The sequence below is a fragment of the Ranitomeya variabilis genome, chromosome 8 (genome assembly GCF_051348905.1).
Source record: "Ranitomeya variabilis isolate aRanVar5 chromosome 8, aRanVar5.hap1, whole genome shotgun sequence".
Taxonomy (NCBI): Eukaryota; Metazoa; Chordata; class Amphibia; order Anura; family Dendrobatidae; genus Ranitomeya; species Ranitomeya variabilis.
The window spans coordinates 189,980,377-190,001,524 of NC_135239.1; the positions used below are offsets into that span (position 1 = coordinate 189,980,377).

General features: G+C 42.9%; 1 protein-coding gene across 7 annotated transcripts in view; it reads left to right on the top strand.

Annotated features, from left to right (window-relative positions):
• The window catches only part of ABHD6 (abhydrolase domain containing 6, acylglycerol lipase), a 25,568-nt gene extending 9,223 nt beyond the window's left edge, over nucleotides 1–16,345 (top strand). For all 7 annotated transcript variants that reach the window (XM_077278611.1, XM_077278613.1, XM_077278618.1 and 4 more), the window contains exons 4-9: nucleotides 349–462; nucleotides 2,915–3,047; nucleotides 4,115–4,272; nucleotides 13,374–13,428; nucleotides 13,934–14,034; nucleotides 15,094–16,345. In XM_077278611.1, the coding sequence (XP_077134726.1) occupies nucleotides 349–462; nucleotides 2,915–3,047; nucleotides 4,115–4,272; nucleotides 13,374–13,428; nucleotides 13,934–14,034; nucleotides 15,094–15,270 (738 nt within the window). In that variant the 3' untranslated portion in view covers nucleotides 15,271–16,345. The remainder of the gene's footprint in view (nucleotides 1–348; nucleotides 463–2,914; nucleotides 3,048–4,114; nucleotides 4,273–13,373; nucleotides 13,429–13,933; nucleotides 14,035–15,093) is intronic.
• The last annotated feature ends 4,803 nt before the right edge of the window (nucleotides 16,346–21,148 follow it).

Here is a 21,148-nt window from a genome sequence, read left to right on the forward strand (position 1 = left end):
GGTTCTAAAGAAAGGTGTCACTTTGGACACTGTTTCTCCATTGTAGCCCATGGGAGTCAAGGAAAACTCTCTCGGAAAGATACATGGCTCTTCTCAGAGTAGCAGCTTATATCCTATGGGAGCAAAGGATTGGGCATGTTCAAAACCAACATGTCCGATCCCTCTTTATCAAGAGATATTTGACAAGCCACCATACGCATGAGATTGTCAGATACTCTCATTGATATTGGTATTTGTTTTCATGGATAAGCCCAGATATGAGACCTAAAATACAGTAGAGCTGTTATGCTACAACATTTTCCTAAATTTTAGATTTTTACTCCATAAATTTTTCTTCTTATCCCACAGTTCCTTCCAAAAAACCTACACCTAGTTTGTGTGGATATGCCTGGTCATGAGGGAACCACACGCTCTGCTTTAGATGACTACTCATTCAGTGGTCAGGTGAAAAGAATACACCAGGTACGTGCTTTATGTAATAAAGAATCCCTCCACAAGCTTTGTTCAACCTTGACAGATACAGGCTATCCACGCAAAAGTGTTGTAGAACATAATTTACAAATGTAAATGCAAAAGGGAAAATCTAGATACAATCACATTAATAGCACTTTGATAGATTGCTCTTGCGGATAAACACATGTCACACTCTCGTTTCGGAGATATGCCACTGCTCTCTAATTCTTTAGAGATTACAATCTTCCCTGTCATGCCGCGAGTAAGATGATTAAATTCCATCTGCTTCATCTTTTCACTTAATAGAAGGAATCAAAAAGCTAAGACAAAATCACAATGACTTAAAAATATAATAATCCCTATTGAAAGTCTGATATAGAGTCCTCGTTATTACGCAACATGTGTTCCGCAGTAAGTACAGTCAAATAAATCAGCATACATGGGAAAAGCAAATCGAAAGAGTTTAAAAAAAAACCCACTGATTTATTCCCCATGTATTAGTTTGTTTTGTTTTTTTTTTAACTTTCTAATACACGGAGAATAAACCAAATTTTGTTTTAACTTTTACTGTAAAGATTGAAGAAGAGGTGCTTGGCATACATGACTTTTGGATATGGGATGGACCCCACTCCTTCTTAAAACCACCATAACTACTGTAAACCTAGGTACTAAAATAAATACACAAACACATTATTTTGGTTGTCAAAATGGCCACAGCTTTTATTCAAATCACAGGATTAAATAATCACAGTAGGAGTCAGGTGGAGTGCTAGTACATTGGGATTCACAAGTACTGCGATATCCCCATCTGTCTGACATACAGCACCAGGACAGACAGCCATAAAGGGGCGGCACGCACTGGCTTGCCATTCAAGCAGAGCCAGTAAACTTTCAGGGCACCAATGACCCTATTATCCTCACTCCTGTGCTTAACCACTGTGCCCGCCCCTGATTGATGTTACCATTACAACGTCCTTGAGGCTGGCCACCAAAGCCGAGCCTGCTCACCACCATGAGGTTTTACATCCTCTATTAGTTAAAATGAGTCCACCTTAACTTGTCTGCAACTTCCACCTGACTCCTAAACCACAAAGCCGTGACGGGTTAAATATTCCAAGTCCCATTTGACACCTTTTTTTTTTTTTTTTTTATAAATAATTAAATCATTTTTGTAAACTTAAAAACTAGAAGTCCCTGCAAAAGCATTAATGGGACTAAACTTGGCAAACCCCCGACTCACAAAGAGTCATCCTACAGCGCTCAGGAGAGGAAAAAACCCCTGTGGAGGAAACCTCCAGGGAACCATGGCTGAAGGATTGCCCTTCCCTTGGGCTTAGAAGGTTACCACAAATAATAACTCTTTATAGCCAATATACAATTGAACATGGTACAAGATATACAATGACAAATTCAAAAATACAATGAAAAATTTATCATTATACAAGCAATAATTAAAAAGTTTAAGGACAAAGATTATAAACAGGGCGGGAGGGCGGGTAATGTTTCCTCCTGTCCATCCTGTGAGAGAGAGAGGGAGAGCCAGAGTTGCCTCCCCTATATAAGCCCCACCCTCCTCACAGTAATACACCAGGCACAAACATCTAAACTTCCTCTTAAAGCAACAACACTCTTGTTTAAAATCTACACCGCAATACAAACAAAAGCTGCAGGAGTTCTCGGTCCACCCATCCCCAAGTCATGTCCACCTCCATCTAGTCTCCGGTGGTTTCTGTTTGATCTGTATAAGGGTGTATCAATGTTTTACATTGTTGATATAGGAGATGACAGTTAGTACTGTTAACATTTCATTTTAATTGGAAAGGGGAGCGGTTCTGCCTATACCTGCTCCTTCTTAGAATCTCCGTGAATACAGATTTTACCAGTTAATTGAGAACTAATGCACCACTCCAGTGTTTGTTCTCTCTGCAGTGGTGCAACTAATCTAAGTTCCCTGACGTTAGTCTTATACTCACCAGCTGCCATCTTCAGCTCTTTCCCGCTCTGCCATCTCGTGACTTCAACTTCTGACTCGCCAAAGTTCAGAGGCAATGATCACAAGCGCTCAATGTAAGGTCTCGTTTAGGCTCTCATAGACTTAGTGAGTTGTGACTTCCGGATCGCCCACCAAACACTGGAGTAATCCGGGAGGTCACAACCTGCAGAAGATCAACCAGAGCGGCGCTGGTTAAAAGATGAAGACAGCGGCTGGTAAGTATAATACCAGAGGAGAGAATTTAGATTAATTGCACCAGTCCAGCGCTGCAATAAAACAAACAAACAAACAAAACACTGGAGTGGTGCGTTATTCGGCCCTGGCAGAGGAAGAACCCAATTTTTCCCATAAGACAATTTACAAAGTTTCCTATTTTCTTGTGTGCTATTGGATTTATGAAATACAAATTAAAACGACAATTACTCTTTAAATGGAAATCTGAAATGTCATCTTTCTTTAATTTTACAGTTTGTTGAAAGCATACATTTGAATAGAAAGCCTTTCCATCTTGTCGGTACATCCATGGGAGGATGCGTTGCTGGGGTGTATGCTTCCCAATATCCATCAGACATCTCCAGCTTGAGTCTTATTTGCCCTGCAGGTAAATGCATGGACTATATATTGTAAATCCATACTGATGGGTCGGTTTTATACTTTGTTCACACAAGCATCGTGTTTTTTGGGTCTATCAGAATCTCGACAGTTGGGTATAGAAAACTTTTATTTCTATTTTAATGGTTTGGAAAGTTGACGTGTTTTATGTAGTCGACACTACGGTGTTGATTCTGTTAGTGTTCAGGCACTAACATTTGGCATATACCGTATGTCTTTTTGGGAATGTCGCAGGTGGAACCAATGTATCGACAGTATGCGCCTCCAAGATGGGAACAGTCAGCTATGAATATTAGTTTGGGACGTTGTTGTGTTAGCTTGGGCCACACACATGCTGTGACACATGCCCGTCGTGGCATGCGTTAGTACAGAGGGTGGAATATGTAGGTACCATGGCACCCAAAAGGTGATTATACAACTTTCACTGTATGAATTTATGGCCAGTTTTACATTCTGGATGGGAATGCCAGGTCCACCATCTGGAACCCTCTACTATTGGATGATTGAGGGTCCATTGACAAATTCCCACTCCAGAATTCTCTGCGCACTTCACGCTTTTGTTGACTGGAAATCAATGATTGTAGATATCAACCTTTTTGGCTTACTTTTTGATCTAGCATAAATCTAAGGTACCCTCAGATGGCGAACAGGAGTACGACTCCTCCTTTTCTCTTCTATAGCAGTGACTGTTGAGACACGCACATTTGTTACAGCCTATCTATTTTTTTGCCTGGATGTGACAGCAGCCTTACCAGATGGGTTGGGGACCCCCTTTTTCCACATGGGTGCTGTAGGTTGGGGACCCCCTCTTTTCACATGGGAGCAGGTGGTTGGGGACCCCCTCTTTCCACATGGGTGCAGACCCCAATGCCGAAACCTATAAGTGCATTTATGGCATGTCCCCCTAAGACTGGAATATATATAGAACATTAATTCTTAGAAGAATCTGTTTAACCCATTTTAAAGTGTTTATTAAACTGTGATGCATAATTCTGACTTACAATTTTCAGCGGCAAATTGATTGCTTTATCCTGGGTTTTTTTTCCCCATAACTAGGTTTGCAGTATCCTACAGATAGTAAATTTCTAAAACAGCTGCAAGATATAAAGGAATCTGGCAATGATGAAAAAATTCCCCTCATTCCGTCAACTGCAGAAGAAATGGAGCAAATGCTGAAGCTTTGTTCATACGTCCGCTTCAAGATCCCGCAGCAGGTCAGAATCAGTGTGTATGTGTATCTATCTATCTATTATCTATCTATCTGTTATGTATCTATCTATCTATCTATCTATCTATCTATCTATCTATCTATCTATCTCCTACATGACTCTATAGTATAATAAATTGGCTTTGACATGTACTGGCAAAAACTGAACGTTACAACCAATCATAGTGCAGCTTTAATTTTTCTAGAGCAACTTACGAAATGAAAGCTCATCTTTGGTTGGTTGCTATGGGTAACAGGAACTGTTATCATGGTTTCTCATAAATTAGGCCTATTGTATCATAAAGGACAATGGCTACCAATTACAGCTACCATAGCAGCTAGCCAGCGTTTGTACAGTCCTGAATGGTGGTTCTGCCTAGTGCTGTGGGGATACTGCATAAAAAAAAAGTTAATTGGCCAAACAGCTGGAACCAAAGTGTCGGCCATATTGGTTGCAACTAAGATTTCTGTTTTTGGGTTAAGTTTCTCCCGAACATGTGTTCCAGCTCTATTGCTGCGTTAGAAATCGGAGCACGGCCTCCAAGTCTGATAATGTGTTTTAGCTGCTTTTGTATATGACACGGTACAAGAGCGGCTCTCTACAGAGCAGGGCACAGATGGCGCTTAATAGTAGGTTTGGCACACAATCCTCTGCGGCCGCGACTTCTCTGCCCTACTAACCGGCTCCCTTGTGTAACTTGACGTCACCGATTAAATCCACATACTGTATTACAAAAATACATCTGTGACATTAAACTAGTAAATATAATATTTAAAGGGCATGTTCATTTCAGAACATCCTTTTCATCTGCCAAAGCGTGTGTTTTTTTTGTTTTTTTTTCCCTCCATGCCACAAAATACTGTAGCAGTAAAAAGTGTTTTGTTTAATTATGTGATCCTTTCATGACCGAGTGTGTTTTTTTTTCTTTGAGGGAGGTGTAGCAATGATTTTACGCAGCCATAAAGGCAACAGTATTTGCCTGCCCAGGTCTCAGAACTAAAGCACTATCAGGGTGCAGCAAACCCATATTATAAAGATGGCGGCCACACGGGTACAAAACGCTGAGACAACCACTCACAACCTACCGATTCATGGAGGGGGTGATTGCTTAGTATTAAAATTGCACACAAAAAAGGCTTGTATAGGGATCTGGTCACACACAAGTAGTGCAGTGTCCCATTAGTGCCCCCATACTATTAGATCAGGCGGACTGCCCAGCACTATATAAGTGCAACCCACGAGGACAGAGACCCCAATTTACAAGCTCAGCATTGATGGACTTGGCTGCACCCTCAATAAACATGTGTAAAAAAAATATGAGACATTAGCTGATATTTTGGCCAAAATACGAAAGCTCACAACCCACATCAAGGATCCTCATACTTTCAAGTCCTTACACTAAAATTAAAAGCAAGACCACAAAAATAGGAATTAAATTCCCCGTAACCCCCCCCCCCCAAAAAAAAAATTAAAAAAAAATACCGTAACGAATTTACACAGCAATAAAGGGCTGTTGTGGATTCTGTTTGTGGGCTCCCTCTGGTGGTTACTGCTGGTACTGGGTGACTTTGGTGGGTTGCGGCCTTTGGTTTCCACCTGTCCATCAGAGGCTGGGTGTTTCCTATTTTACCTGGCCTTTCTGTCATTCCCTTGCCGGCTATCAATGTATTCAGATGTGCTCTGTTTTGTTCCTGCCTACCTGCTCCTAGATCTTTCAGGATAAGCTAAGTGCTGAGTTTCAGTTGTTTGGTTTTTTGTCCAGCTTGCTTATTATGTCTCTATGCTAGCTGGTAGCTCTAGTGGACTGAGGTTCTCCCCATGTGCCATGAGTTGGCACATGGGTTCTTGTAATCTCAGGATGGTTTTTTTGATTAGGGTTTTTTGCTGACCGCTCAGACCCCTTTTGTATCGTTCTGCTTTCTAGTTTACAGCGGGCCTCAATTTGCTAAACCTATATATATCATCTCTATGTGTGTGCCTTCCTCTCATTTCACCGTCAATACATGTGGGGGGCAACTATACCTTTTGGGGTTCATCCCTCTGGAGGCAAGTGAGGTCTTTATTTTCTCTGCAGTACTAGTTAGCTCTTAGGCTGGTGCGTGGCGTCTAGAACCAACGTAGGCACGCTCCCTGGCTATCTCTAGTTGCGTTTGTCAGGCGTAGGGCAGCGGTCAGCCTAGGTTCCATCACCCTAGAGCTCGTCCGTTATCTATTTGTACTTTGCTTGTCCTGTGCTATCCCTAGCCATTGGGGATTCATGACAGTATAGCCGGCCCACAAAGTGTTAATTGTTTGGGCTGAAGCAGGAGAAAAAGAAGTGTTTAAGGGAAATTTTTTATTTTTTTTTTCCCTTCAGAGTTTTGCTGCCTAGCCCTTAATTGCTGTCTAGCTGCTTCTTACCTCCTCTTAACCCTTGAATGGCTCTGATCTTAGCTGTTTAACATGGATGTCCAGAGTTTGGCTTCCAGCCTGAGTAATCTCGCGGCAAAAGTTCAAAACATACAGGATTTTGTTGTTCACACTCCCATGTCTGAACCTAGAATTCCTATTCCAGAGTTCTTCTCTGGAGATAGATCTACCTTCCTGAATTTCAGGAACAATTGTAAATTGTTTCTTTCTTTAAAATCTCGCTCCTCTGGAGACCCTGCTCAACAGGTCAGGATTGTAATATCTTTCCTGCGGGGCGACCCTCAGAATTGGGCATTTGCATTGGCACCAGGGGATCCTGCATTGCTCAGTGTGGATGCGTTTTTTCTGGCATTGGGATTGCTCTATGAGGAACCCAACCTGGAGATTCAGGCTGAAAAGGCTTTATTAGCCCTCTCTCAGGGGCATGATGAAGCGGAAATATATTGTCAAAAATTTCGGAAATGGTCGGTGCTTACTCAGTGGAATGAGTGCGCCCTGGCTGCAAACTTCAGAAATGGTCTTTCTGAGGCCATTAAGGATATTATGGTGGGGTTCCCTACGCCTACAGGTCTGAATGAGTCTATGGCTATGGCCATTCAGATTGATCGGCGTTTACGGGAGCGCAAACCCGTGCACCAGTTGGCGGTGTCTTCTGAACAGGCACCTGAGACTATGCAATATAATAGAATACAGTCCAGAAGTGAACGGCAAAATTATAGGCGGAAAAATGGATTGTGTTTTTATTGTGGTGATTCAGCTCATGTTATATCAGCATGCTCTAAACGCACAAAAAAGCTTGATAAATCTTTTGTCATTGGTACTCTGCAGCCTAAGTTCATTTTGTCTGTGACTCTGATTTTTTCACTGTCTTCCATTTCCGTCGATGCCTATGTGGATTCGGGCGTTGCCCTGAGTCTTATGGATTGGTCATTTGCTAAACGCTGCGGTTTTAGTCTGGAGCCTCTGGAAGTTCCTATTCCTCTGCAGGGAATTGACTCTACACCATTGGCTATGAATAAACCGCAGTATTGGACACAAGTGACCATGCGCATGACTCCCGTTCATCAGGAGGTGATTCGCTTCCTTGTACTGTATAATTTACATGATGTACTTGTGCTGGGTCTGCCATGGTTACAAACTCATAATCCTGTCCTGGACTGGAAAACAATGTCTGTGTTAAGCTGGGGATGTCAGGGGGTTCATGATGATGCACCTCCGATTTCAATCGCTTCATCTACTCCTTCTGAGATCCCTGAGTTTTTGTCTGACTATAGGGATGTTTTTGAGGAGCCTAAGCTCAATTCGCTCCCTCCTCATAGAGATTGTGACTGTGCTATAGAATTGATTCCTGGCAGTAAGTTCCCTAAGGGTCGTTTATTTAATCTGTCACTGCCAGAGCATACTGCTATGCGGAATTATATTAAGGAGTCCTTGGAAAAGGGACATATTCGTCCATCTTCGTCCCCTCTGGGAGCAGGTTTTTTTTTTCGTGGCAAAAAAAGATGGTTCCCTGAGGCCTTGTATAGATTATCGCCTTCTGAATAAGATTACAGTCAAATATCAGTATCCATTGCCATTATTGACTGATTTGTTTGCTCGCATTAAGGGGGCTAGGTGGTTCACTAAGATAGATCTTCGCGGTGCGTATAATCTGGTGCGGATAAAACAGGGTGATGAGTGGAAAACCGCATTTAATACGCCTGAGGGCCATTTTGAGTATTTGGTAATGCCTTTTGGACTCTCCAATGCTCCGTCAGTCTTTCAGTCCTTTATGCACAATATTTTCCGTGAATATCTGGATAAGTTTATGATTGTGTATTTGGATGATATTTTGGTGTTTTCTGATGACTGGGAGTCTCATGTTCTACAGGTCAGGAAGGTGTTTCAGGTTCTGCGGGCCAATTCTCTGTTTGTGAAGGGCTCAAAGTGTCTCTTCGGAGTCCAGAAGATTTCTTTTTTGGGGTACATTTTTTCTCCTTCTACTATTGAGATGGATCCCGTCAAGGTTCAGGCAATTTGTGACTGGACACAACCTACATCTGTTAAGAGCCTACAGAAGTTCTTGGGGTTTGCTAATTTTTATCGTCGGTTCATTGCTAATTTTTCCAGTATTGTTAAACCTTTGACTGATTTGACTAAAAAGGGTGCTGATGTTGCTGATTGGTCTCCTGCGGCCGTGGGGGCCTTTCAGGAACTTAAGCGCCGGTTTTCTTCTGCTCCTGTGTTGTGTCAACCAGATGTTTCACTTCCTTTCCAGGTTGAGGTTGATGCTTCCGAGATTGGAGCGGGGGCGGTTTTGTCACAGAGAAGTTCTAATGGCTCGGTGATGAAGCCATGTGCATTCTTCTCTAGAAAATTCTCGCCCGCCGAGCGCAATTATGATGTGGGTAATCGGGAGCTTTTGGACATGAAGTGGGCATTTGAGGAGTGGCGTCATTGGCTTGAGGGTGCTAAACATCGTGTGGTGGTCTTGACTGATCACAAGAATCTCATTTACCTTGAGTCTGCCAGGCGTTTGAATCCTACACAGGCTCGTTGGTCGTTGTTTTTTTCTCGTTTCAATTTCGTGGTTTCATACCTGCCAGGTTCAAAGAATGTGAAGGCAGATGCTCTTTCCAGGAGTTTTGTGCCTGACTCTCCTGGAGACTCTGGGCCTACTGGTATCCTTAGGGATGGGGTAATATTGTCCGCCGTATCCCCAGACTTGCGACGTGCATTGCAGGAGTTTCAGGTGGATAAACCGGATCGTTGTCCACCAGAAAGACTGTTTGTTCCGGATGATTGGACCAGTAGAGTCATCTCCGAGGTCCATTCTTCTGTGTTGGCTGGTCATCCTGGAATATTTTGTACTAGAGACTTGGTGGCCAGGTCTTTTTGGTGGCCTTCCTTGTCTAGGGATGTGCGTACCTTTGTGCAGTCTTGTGAAGTGTGTGCTCGAGCTAAGCCTTGCTGTTCTCGGGCCAGTGGGTTGTTGTTATCCTTGCCCATCCCGAAGAGGTCTTGGACGCACATTTCCATGGATTTTATTTCTGATCTCCCGGTTTCACAGAAGATGTCCGTTATCTGGGTTGTGTGTGACCGCTTTTCTAAGATGGTTCATTTGGTGCCCTTGCCTAAGTTGCCTTCCTCCTCTGAGTTGGTCCCTTTATTTTTTCAGAACGTGGTTCGTTTGCATGGGATTCCGGAGAATATCGTTTCTGACAGGGGATCCCAGTTTGTGTCTAGATTTTGGCGGACGTTTTGTGCCAAGATGGGCATTGATTTGTCTTTCTCGTCTGCATTCCATCCTCAGACGAATGGCCAGACGGAGCGAACTAATCAGACCTTGGAAACTTATTTGAGGTGTTTTGTTTCTGCTGATCAAGATGACTGGGTTGCTTTTTTGCCACTGGCCGAATTTGCTCTTAATAATCGGGCTAGTTCTGCCACGTTGGTCTCTCCTTTTTTTTGTAATTCGGGGTTTCATCCTCGTTTCTCCTCTGGTCAGGTGGAGTCTTCGGATTGTCCTGGAGTGGACGTGGTGGTGGACAGGCTACATCAGATTTGGAATCAGGTGGTGGACAATTTGAAGTTATCTCAGGAGAAGACTCAGCAGTTTGCTAATCGCCGTCGCCGCGTGGGTCCCCGACTTCTTGTTGGGGATTTGGTGTGGTTGTCTTCTCGTTTTGTCCCTATGAAGGTCTCTTCTCCTAAGTTCAAGCCTCGGTTCATCGGTCCTTATAGGATCTCGGAGATTCTTAACCCTGTATCTTTTCGTTTGGATCTCCCAGCATCGTTTGCTATTCATAATGTGTTCCATCGGTCGTTGTTGCGGAGGTATGAGGTGCCCGTTGTTCCTTCGGTTGAGCCTCCTGCTCCGGTGCTGGTGGAGGGAGAATTGGAGTATGTTGTTGAGAAGATCTTGGATTCTCGTGTTTCCAGACGCAAACTCCAGTATTTGGTTAAGTGGAAGGGTTATGGTCAGGAGGATAATTCCTGGGTGGTCGCCTCCGATGTTCATGCGACTGATTTGGTCCGCGCCTTCCATAGAGCTCACCCTGATCGCCCTGGGGGTTCTCGTGAGGGTTCGGTGACCCCTCCTCAAGGGGGGGGTACTGTTGTGGATTCTGTTTGTGGGCTCCCTCTGGTGGTTACTGCTGGTACTGGGTGACTTTGGTGGGTTGCGGCCTTTGGTTTCCACCTGTCCATCAGAGGCTGGGTGTTTCCTATTTTACCTGGCCTTTCTGTCATTCCCTTGCCGGCTATCAATGTATTCAGATGTGCTCTGTTTTGTTCCTGCCTACCTGCTCCTAGATCTTTCAGGATAAGCTAAGTGCTGAGTTTCAGTTGTTTGGTTTTTTGTCCAGCTTGCTTATTATGTCTCTATGCTAGCTGGTAGCTCTAGTGGACTGAGGTTCTCCCCATGTGCCATGAGTTGGCACATGGGTTCTTGTAATCTCAGGATGGTTTTTTTGATTAGGGTTTTTTGCTGACCGCTCAGACCCCTTTTGTATCGTTCTGCTTTCTAGTTTACAGCGGGCCTCAATTTGCTAAACCTATATATATCATCTCTATGTGTGTGCCTTCCTCTCATTTCACCGTCAATACATGTGGGGGGCAACTATACCTTTTGGGGTTCATCCCTCTGGAGGCAAGTGAGGTCTTTATTTTCTCTGCAGTACTAGTTAGCTCTTAGGCTGGTGCGTGGCGTCTAGAACCAACGTAGGCACGCTCCCTGGCTATCTCTAGTTGCGTTTGTCAGGCGTAGGGCAGCGATCAGCCCAGGTTCCATCACCCTAGAGCTCGTCCGTTACATATTTGTACCTTGCTTGTCCTGTGCTATCCCTAGCCATTGGGATTCATGACAAAGGGCAACAGTATTTGCCTGGCCAGGTCTTAGAACTAATTCACCAAGCAATTACCCCCAAAATGAATTGGTAGGTTATGAATGGTTGTCATATCAGTATTGTGCTGTGTACTTTATTGACTTTTGGGGGGGGATTTTAATTCCCCTTTTTTGTGGCTTTGATTTCAATCTTGGGTGTACCAATGAAAAGTGGCAGTGTTGGGGTGTGTGTGTATACATACATACATACATACATACAGTACAGACCAAAAGTTTGGACACGCCTTCTCATTTAAAGATTTTTCTGTATTTTCATGACTATGAAAATTGTACCTTCACACTGAAGGCATCAAAACTATGAATTTACACATGTGGAATTATATACTTAACCAAAAAGTGTGAAACAACTGAAAATGTCTTATATTCTAGGTTCTTCAAAGTAGCCACCTTTTGCTTTGATGACTGCTTTGCACACTCTTGGCATTCTCTTAATGAGCTTCAAGAGGTAGTCACCGGGAATGGTCTTCCAACAATCTTGAAGGAGTTCCCAGAGATGCTTAGCACTTGTTGGCCCTTTTGCCTTCACTCTGCGGTCCAGCTTGCCCGAAACCATCTCATCTGGCGTAGCACCCCATCACTCTCCTTCTTGGTCAAATAGCTCTTACACAGCCTGGAGGTGTGTTTTGGGTCATTGTCCTGTTGAAAAATAAATGATGGTCCAACTAAATGCAAACTGGATGGAATAGCATGCCGCTGCAAGATGCTGTGGTAGCCATGCTGGTTCAGTATGCCTTCAATTTTGCATAAATCCCCAACAGTGTCACCAGCAAAGCACCATCACACCTCCTCCATGCTTCACGGTGGGAACCAGGCATGTAGAGTCCATCCGTTCACCTTTTCTGTGTCGCATAAAGACACGGTGGTTGGAACCAAAGGTCTCAAATTTGGACTCATCAGACCAAAGCACAGATTTCCACTGGTCTAATGTCCATTCCTTGTGTTCTTTAGCCCAAACAAGTCTCCTCTGCTTGTTGCCTGTCCTTAGCAGTGGTTTCCTAGCAGCTATTTTACCATGAAGGCCTGCTGCACAAAGTCTCCTCTTAACAGTGGTGGTAGAGATGTGTCTGCTGCTAGAACTCTGTGTGGCATTGACCTGGTCTCTAATCTGAGCTGCTGTTAACCTGCGATTTCTGAGGCTGGTGACTCGGATAAACTTATCCTCAGAAGCAGAGGTGACTCTTGGTCTTCCTTTCCTGGGGCGGTCCTCATGTGAGCCAGTTTCTTTGTAGCGCTTGATGGTTTTTGCCACTGCACTTGGGGACACTTTTAAAGTTTGACCAATTTTTCGGACTGAATGACTTTCATTTCTTAAAGTAATGATGGCCACTCGTTTTTCTTTACTTGGCTGCTTTTTTCTTGCCATAATACAAATTCTAACAGTCTATTCAGAAGGACTATCAGCTGTGTATCTGCCAGACGTCTGCACAACACAACTGATCGTCCCAACCCCATTTCTAAGGCAAGAAATCCCACTTATTAAACCTGACAGGACACACCTGTGAAGTGAAAACCATTCCCGGTGACTACCTCTTGAAGGTCATCAAGAGAATGCCAAAAGTGTGCAAAGCAGTCATCAAAGCAAAAGGTGGCTACTTTAAAGAACCTAGAATATAAGACATATTTTCAGTTGTTTCACACTTTTTTGTTAAGTATATAATTCCACATGTGTTAATTCATAGTTTTGATGCCTTCAGTGTAGATGTACAATTTTCATAGTCATGAAAATACAGAAAAATCTTTAAATGTGAAGGTGTGTCCAAACTTTTGGTCTGTATTCTATCTAATCATAATAATGTCTTTCTTTATTTTTTAGGTCTTACAGGGGCTTGTTGATGTTCGCATCCCTCACAATGATTTTTATAGAAAATGTAAGTTATAACAAACTCATATGATAACATTCTGCAGCGTAGAAACCTCCCTATTACTAATTTATGAACACGGATAGAAATGAATGGGCATTTGATTACAGATTGGTATAACGATCGCATTAATAATAGATGACTGTTTGGCAATGAATCAAAATGGTCTCTGACTGTAAAAAAAAAAATATATATACCTTATTTTAGTATTAACTCTTTATGCATATTCTACACCAAAACATCAGCAAATGAAATACCTCAGCATTGCCGACCATAACTTTTTACTTTCTGAAAACCAAGTTTGCCAACCATGTCAATTTTTCTTTAAAAGGCATTGTCTTCAATAGAGAAGCCCTTTTTTTTTTAAATATGGACACCATAAAGAAACCTCATTTGAGACCCCTCTCGCAGATATTGTTGTTTTGTTTTTTTACTTTGATTTTTATGATTTTTGTTAATGGTTGAAAAAAATTCCTGTTTTATCCGGCAAATGATAATGAACTTCTTTGTTTAGTATTTTTAGATATGGTACAAGAGAAATCACGTCACACTCTACATGAGAGCATGCACAAAATCACCGCTCCTACCCAAATAATATGGGGCAGACAGGACCAGGTACGTGGATTCTTTATATTTTGTATGATGAGTATTGAAAAAAACCCACTAATGATATTTTTAGGATCAATTTATTAAAAGTCAAGCAAAGCAGATATTTCTTCTTAAACCATTTATTACCACTAACCCATGCCGAGAATGATCAGAGAACCATGTGGCGATTTCCCCCTCTAAGTACTGGATATGTTCTCCAAAAAAAAGGAAATGGGAAGATACAAATATATTCGTTTCTATCAATTACTGTATTTGACCGGGATTGACGGCTCTTTCCCTGTACATGCATGCAGGCAGAGACCTGTCAATCATTGTTCTTACAATTGCTTATTTAGCCTTTCTACCCAGATAATTCTTTTTTTCCATTAGGTCTATGACTTCACATGATTTAAAACAGACTGGCTGAATCCTTCTAAACTTTATGTAGAAACAAGAGGTCAAATTTCCCTGCGTGAGTCATCACTGCAAAAGTCCCTGGGAGGAGGGAGAAGCTGGGTCAGGAGGTGAAGAAGGGGATGACTCCTGCAGGGGGGGAAAAAGACTTCCTGTTTCTACATAGAGCAGAGAAGAATTATCTGGGTAGAAAGGCAAAATGAGCAATTGTAAGTACACAGTGCTGTATAATATAATTGGAGTAAATTAAGAGTATAGAAATTTTGATTTTAAAACGTTGTGGCATTTAAAGAAGCCCTCCGATCAAACATACATGGCTGAAATCCTACAGCCAATGTCTGATACATGTTGCCCGTGGAGTGTCCGTTTTAAGAACCAAGTTGGCAGCAGATAAAACGGTAATATTTATAAAAAGGCGCTCAATAAGTGACCCCATATTTTATGTTGACCCCAGATTGGGAGGCAGATTCCCTTAAAATGAGGCCCATTAAAGTGAATGGCTCGGCTATAGAATACTTAGACCTTCCGAGTCCATCATAGCAGGAGCGGAACCCCCCTTTCTGACTTAGAAAGAAAGATTTCACTTCTTGAGAATCTTTATATGGACAGTAAAACTAAGCCTCACTGAAGTATTAGGCATTAATATATACGTTCTTTATTGCCTTCCTTTAGGTACTTGATGTTTCCGGAGCTGAAGTCTTGGCTAATGCAATCCCCGGAAGCCAAGTGGAGATCCTGGAGAACTGCGGACATTCAGTAGTGATGGAGCGACCGCGAAAATCAGCCAAGCTCATAGTGGACTTTATATCTTCCTTGCAAACCACAGAGAACAATAAGAAGCATGATTAAACCTTCAGGACTGCTCCGGACTCTGGTCCTCTCTATTACTGTATTTCTCTGAGCTTCTCAGGGGGATCTGTAGACCTTCTAGGAAAGTAGCTTAGTTCCTTGTGAACAGAAGACTGTGTCTGAATACAGATTACTTCCAGTGCAGCGGAGTCTTTAGAACAACGCATTGCACATAATGGGTACTGCAGCGGCGGCACTATTGTTGTAAATGGTACCCAGTGGCACTGTAAGAGTTAAAGCCTGAATTCGGACTGATGCGCTGAGCCCGTTGACCCAAAACCATACTATGAATTAATAATATAGCAAAATGCAAGTAAGTTCGGTAACCCTATTTATCGTCATAGGCGGTAAGACAATGTCACTCTGACGGTATGAGCCAATTTCTATGGTCGGAATGTGCAAAATATTGCAGTGAAACCCTAATATCTGGGCATTGTGCCTTCCAAGCAGATGACATTATATGCAGGTCAGCTTTGACACCATGCCCACGACGGATGATATTGCTGCTACAGAATAAGCACTGCATGGCTATATTCGGAAATTTCACCCAAAACCCTTTACTGAGCCTTTGCCACGTCCTACTAACATTACCACTACTACCCCATTAGTAAAAATGCCAAAGAAGCAAGAGCTTGAGATCATCATTCAGGGCTTAGTAGGTGCATACTACATTGTCAAAAATTAGGCTTTTCCATTTAATGCTTAATTTGCATGATCTCTGCTTTTGTTGCTATAGGTTATAGCACATTAGCAGTGACAAATAATTAGATTAAAGGTCCAAAATTAGAAAAATATGGCTTTTTATTTTCTGCAAAACAGCACCGCCCTTGTCTACAGGTTGTACTTGGTATTACAGCTCTGAACTATTCACCTTAATAGAAATAGGGGTGGTGCTTTTTTTTTTTTGGGGGGGGGGAGCAATGTTTTTCTAATTCTGGCTATAAAATACTAAGGTTTTCTGTGCTAACTTGCCATAGGGGGCAGTATTTTAAGGATCTATGGTTCATTTCTGTATTTCTATACCCATGGACCAGTATGCAATTGAAATTTGTGTTAATAAATATACATATTGTTACTACTTGTATTATTTTATTTTGCTCTTCTTTTAGAGACCATAAAAGATTTAAAAAAAAATATCCAAATATGAAATAAGAGATATATTATTTTTTATTATTATTTTTTTTAATATTTGAATCTCCACCTAATGCTTTGTGAGCGGAATATTATGTCATTGTGAAGGCAACCTGTGTCTTCCCATGCTAAAAGCGGACACTGTGGACCCTCGCGCTGCTGTGTAATAGTTGTGCAGCAATATAAATCGATAATAATAGAAATGGGAAAACGCACAAGGTGCAGGGACGATTGAGAAATGTAATAGTTGTGTAGATTTCATGACCCTTGCCCTAGTGCGGCAGTGATAAACTCGGCTGACTCTGCAGCATTACTGACCTGTTGCCCAGATTCCTGCACTCTGTCCTGGTGACATTCACAGATCGGAACCATAAAACTCCAGTGCACTTGTGTGATACTTTAGCATGGAATCCAAAGATCTGCTGTCACCTTTAGCTGTGTTTTACCAAGATAACGTGTTGTTGGCACTAGTGATGAGCGAGTATACTCATTGCTCGACATGATTTACGGCTGCTAGCCAGGCTGAGTACATGTGGGGGTTGCCTGGTTGCGAGAGAATCCCCAGATGTAATCAAGCTGGCTAGTAGCCGTAAATCATCCAGCTGCCGCAAGGAAAACTAAATTTCCGAGCACTCGCAAATACTCGGAGATCACATACCTGATTGCTGCTCAGTTAAAACTAGACTCTGCAACCATATTCTCGTAGTTATTGGGGGGATCCTTGGCTCAGACCCCCAGCGATTTGCCAGTATGTTGTGATCTTGGTATAAACTCTCTAAAGTGAAGCTTGCATGCGCGTATTTTCGGTCTGTGTGCAGTACATATGCGACATAAGCCTCAATGTACAGCAGTGTGGTAGCATAACTCAGATGTGTGTGGGTGTAACAAAAAAAACAAACAAACCTGCCCATATGCATAAGGACCCCATCCACCAAGGGTGCGACCGGCTGCGATAAGGCCCCTGTGAGAGGTGGGGGGCCCGCCGAAGCCGGCGCGTAGTGCAGCTGAATGTGCCTCCGAGGATACAAGGAAGGGATCCAGGATGAGGAGCATTTTACAGGAAAGGGGCCCAGGATGGGTGACAGTATACTAGAAAGGGGCTTATTATGAGGGAATTGTTACCGGAAAGGACCAGGCTGGGTACATTATTATAGTTAGTGCCCCAGAACAGGGGACAGTATACCATGGACAAGCTAAGCATGAGACATTATACCAAGAAGGAGCCTAAGATGGGGGACAGGAACGGGGCTCAGGATGGGGGACATTATACCAGGAAGGGGCTCAGGATGGGGACATTGTTACAGGAAGAGGCCATGCTGGGGTACATATTTACAGTAAGTGCCCCAGGACAGGGGGCAGTATACCAGGGAGGAGCTCGGGATGGGGGACATTATCCCAGGAAGGGGCCTAGGATGAAATATTATTTCAGGATGGGAGCCACAACGGGGGGGATTATTACAGCAAACAGCTAGGATAGGCAACATTTATTATATGGGATGCGAACACACATGTCATTATAGGATCTAGAACGCTACAAGAGTCCAAACATCCGACCAACATGGAGGTAGGGGATCCAGGTCCAAACTTTTCACTCGGGCCCACCGGTCTCTAGTGATGCCACTGCCCATCCGTATGGCAGGAGTTTTCAATGAATGCATTACAAAGAAGACATGGGGAGACTGTTTTAGGGATTTTTCTTAATTGTAGATATGAAAAGAAGATATTTTATGGACATCGAACAAACAAGTCATAAACAGATCACCAAAGGGTCCTTTTTTTGTTTTTTGTTTTTTCGGTTCCATTGTCCACAAAAAAAAGACACGTCTGATTTTAATCCAATCTGCAGATCAAATTCGCCCATTGAAATGAGTGGGTCCATAAAAATCCTATCCATCTGGATCTGGGTTTTACCGTTTTTAATGGGTAGGAAAAGCTTTGGATTTTTTTTTTTTTTTAATAAAAAATACCATACTTATGGTAAAAATAGACACACGGATGAAAATTGGATCCACCACACTGATGAAAAAAGGTCTTTTTTTTTCTCAGACTAAAAAAGTAATGGTCATCAGAATGAGCAGCTTCAGGCTGTAGGAAAACAGCTGAGGCGATGGATGAGGAAGTGACTGGTGGGCTCTTCTTTTCACACAGAGGTAGCGCTAGTGTCTCGTTTCTGGGGGTACATTCCCGCGAACATATTTTCTGTCCAAATACTGTGCATGTAAAAACCTGACATCACTAGGACCAGTGTTATTTTATTGGGCTGATCAGATGACACTGATCAGTGTGAAAAAATCCTCATCCATATTTTGGATGAGATTCTCCTATTCATATCTATGGGTGCCAACAAAAAAATCTAATCCCATAAGGATCATGCCTACAGCATTTAAGTTTTTCACGAATACATTACAATTATTAAAGGGGTTGTCCACTACTCTGACAACCCTTTCTTAATCCCTATGTTTCCCCCCAGTAAAATAATATTTATATTCACCTCCGGTATCAGTGCCATTCCAGTGGTGTCGGCACTGGTACTCCCAATATCAAGCGATCTCCGCGCTGGCCTCACTCTCGTGTCCTATGCACAGATCAAGACATCCCGAGAAAATAAAAGCAGCGGCTGCTCCCTCACTTCTTCTGGATGTCAATTACGTCCGTAGGAGAAGAGTGAGGCCAGCTCAGAGATCCTGTGACATAGGGAGAACCAGTGCTGACACCACTGGAATGGTACTGGTACCGGAGGTGAATATAAATTACGGTATATTATTTTACTGGGGGGGGTGGGGGAAGGGTTGTCCAAGTAGTGGACGACCCCTTTAACATAGGAAACTGGTTTTGCTCTTATAAATTCTATTATGTGCTGGTATAAAAATGGATTCTATCTGGATGTAAAATCAGACATACAAATAAGAAAATGGATGAAAAATAATTATTTTTCTGGATGAAAATTGTGTGTGTATATGGATGTGTGCATATATATATATATATATATATATATATATATATATATATATATATATATATATATATATATATACACTGTTCAAAAAAATAAAGGGAACACTTGAATAACACATCCTAGATCTGAATGAATGAAATATTCTCATTGAATGCTTTTTTTCTTTACAAAGTTGAATGTGCTGACAACAAAATCACACAAAAATCATCAATGGAAATCAAATTTATTAACCAATGGAGGCCTGGATTTGGAACGATACTCAAAATCAAAGTGAAAAATCAAATTACAGGCTGATCCAACTTCAGTGGAAATGCCTCAAAACAAGGAAATGATGCTCAGTTGTGTGTGTGGCCTCCACGTGCCTGTATGATCTCCCTACAACACCTGGGCGTGCTCCTGATGAGGCGGGGGATGGTCTCCTGAGGGATCTCCTCCCAGACCTGGACTAACGTATCCGCCAACTCCTGGACTGTCTGTGGTGCAACATGACGTTGGTGGATGGAGCAAGACATGATGTCCTAGATGTGTCCAATCAGATTCAGGTCTGGGGAATGGGCGGGCCAGTCCATAGCTTCAATGCCTTCATCTTGCAGGAACTGCTGACACACTCCAGCCACATGAGGTCTGGCATTGTCCTGCATTAGGAGGAACCCAGGGCCAACTGCACCAGCATATGGTCTCACAAGGGGTCTGAGGATCTCATCTTGGTACCTAATGGCAGTCAGGCTACCTCTGGTGAGCACATGGAGGGCTGTGAGGCCCTCCAAAGAAATGCCACCCCACACCATTACTGATCCACTGCCAAACCGGTCATGCTGAAGGATGTTGCAGGCAGCAGATCGCTCTCCACGGCATCTCCAGATCTGTTACATGTGCTCAGTGTGAACCTGCTTTCATTTGTGAAGAGCACTGCACCAATCATGGTGTTCTGTGGCAAATGCCAAGCATCTGGCATGGTGTTGGGTGTGAGCACAACCCCCATCTGTGGACGTCGTGCACGCAGACCATCCTCATGGAGTCTGTTTCAAACCGTTTGTGCAGACACATGCACATTTGTGGCCTGCTGGAGGTCATTTTGCAGGACTATGGCAGTGCTCCTCCTTTTCTTCCTTGCACAAAGGCTGAGATAGTGGTCCTGCTGCTGGGTTGTTGCCCTCCTACGGCTCCCTCCACGTCTCCTGGTGTACTGGCCTGTCTCCTGGTAGCTCCTCCAGCCGCTGGACACTACGCTGACAGACACCGCAAACCTTCTTGCCACAGCTTGCATTGATGTGCCATCCTGGATGAGCTGCACTACCTGAGCCACTTGTGTGTGTTGTAGCGTCCGTCTCATGCTACCACGAGTGTGAAAGCACAAACAACATTCAAAAGTGACCAAAACGTCAGCCAGAAAGCATTGGTACTGAGATGTGGTCTGTGGTCCCCACCTGCAGAACCCCTTCTTTATTGAGGGTGTCTTTATAATTGCCAATAATTTCCAGCTGTTGTCTATTCCATTTGCACAACAGCATGTGACATTGATTGTCAATCAGTGTTGCTTCCTAAGTGGACAGTTTGATTTCACAGAAGTTTGATTTACTTGGAGTTATATTCTGTTATTTTTTTCCCTTTATTTTTTTGAGCAGTGTATCTTTTTTAATACACTCACATGATACTTAGAAAATGAGACCCACCCAATCCATTTTTTACGCAGACGTCAGTTTGTCATGGGACATTAGTAACCAGCCAAAATATGACCATTTGTTTCCGATGTCTACGGCCAACGTTTCCTCTAAGGGCTTGTTTCCACAT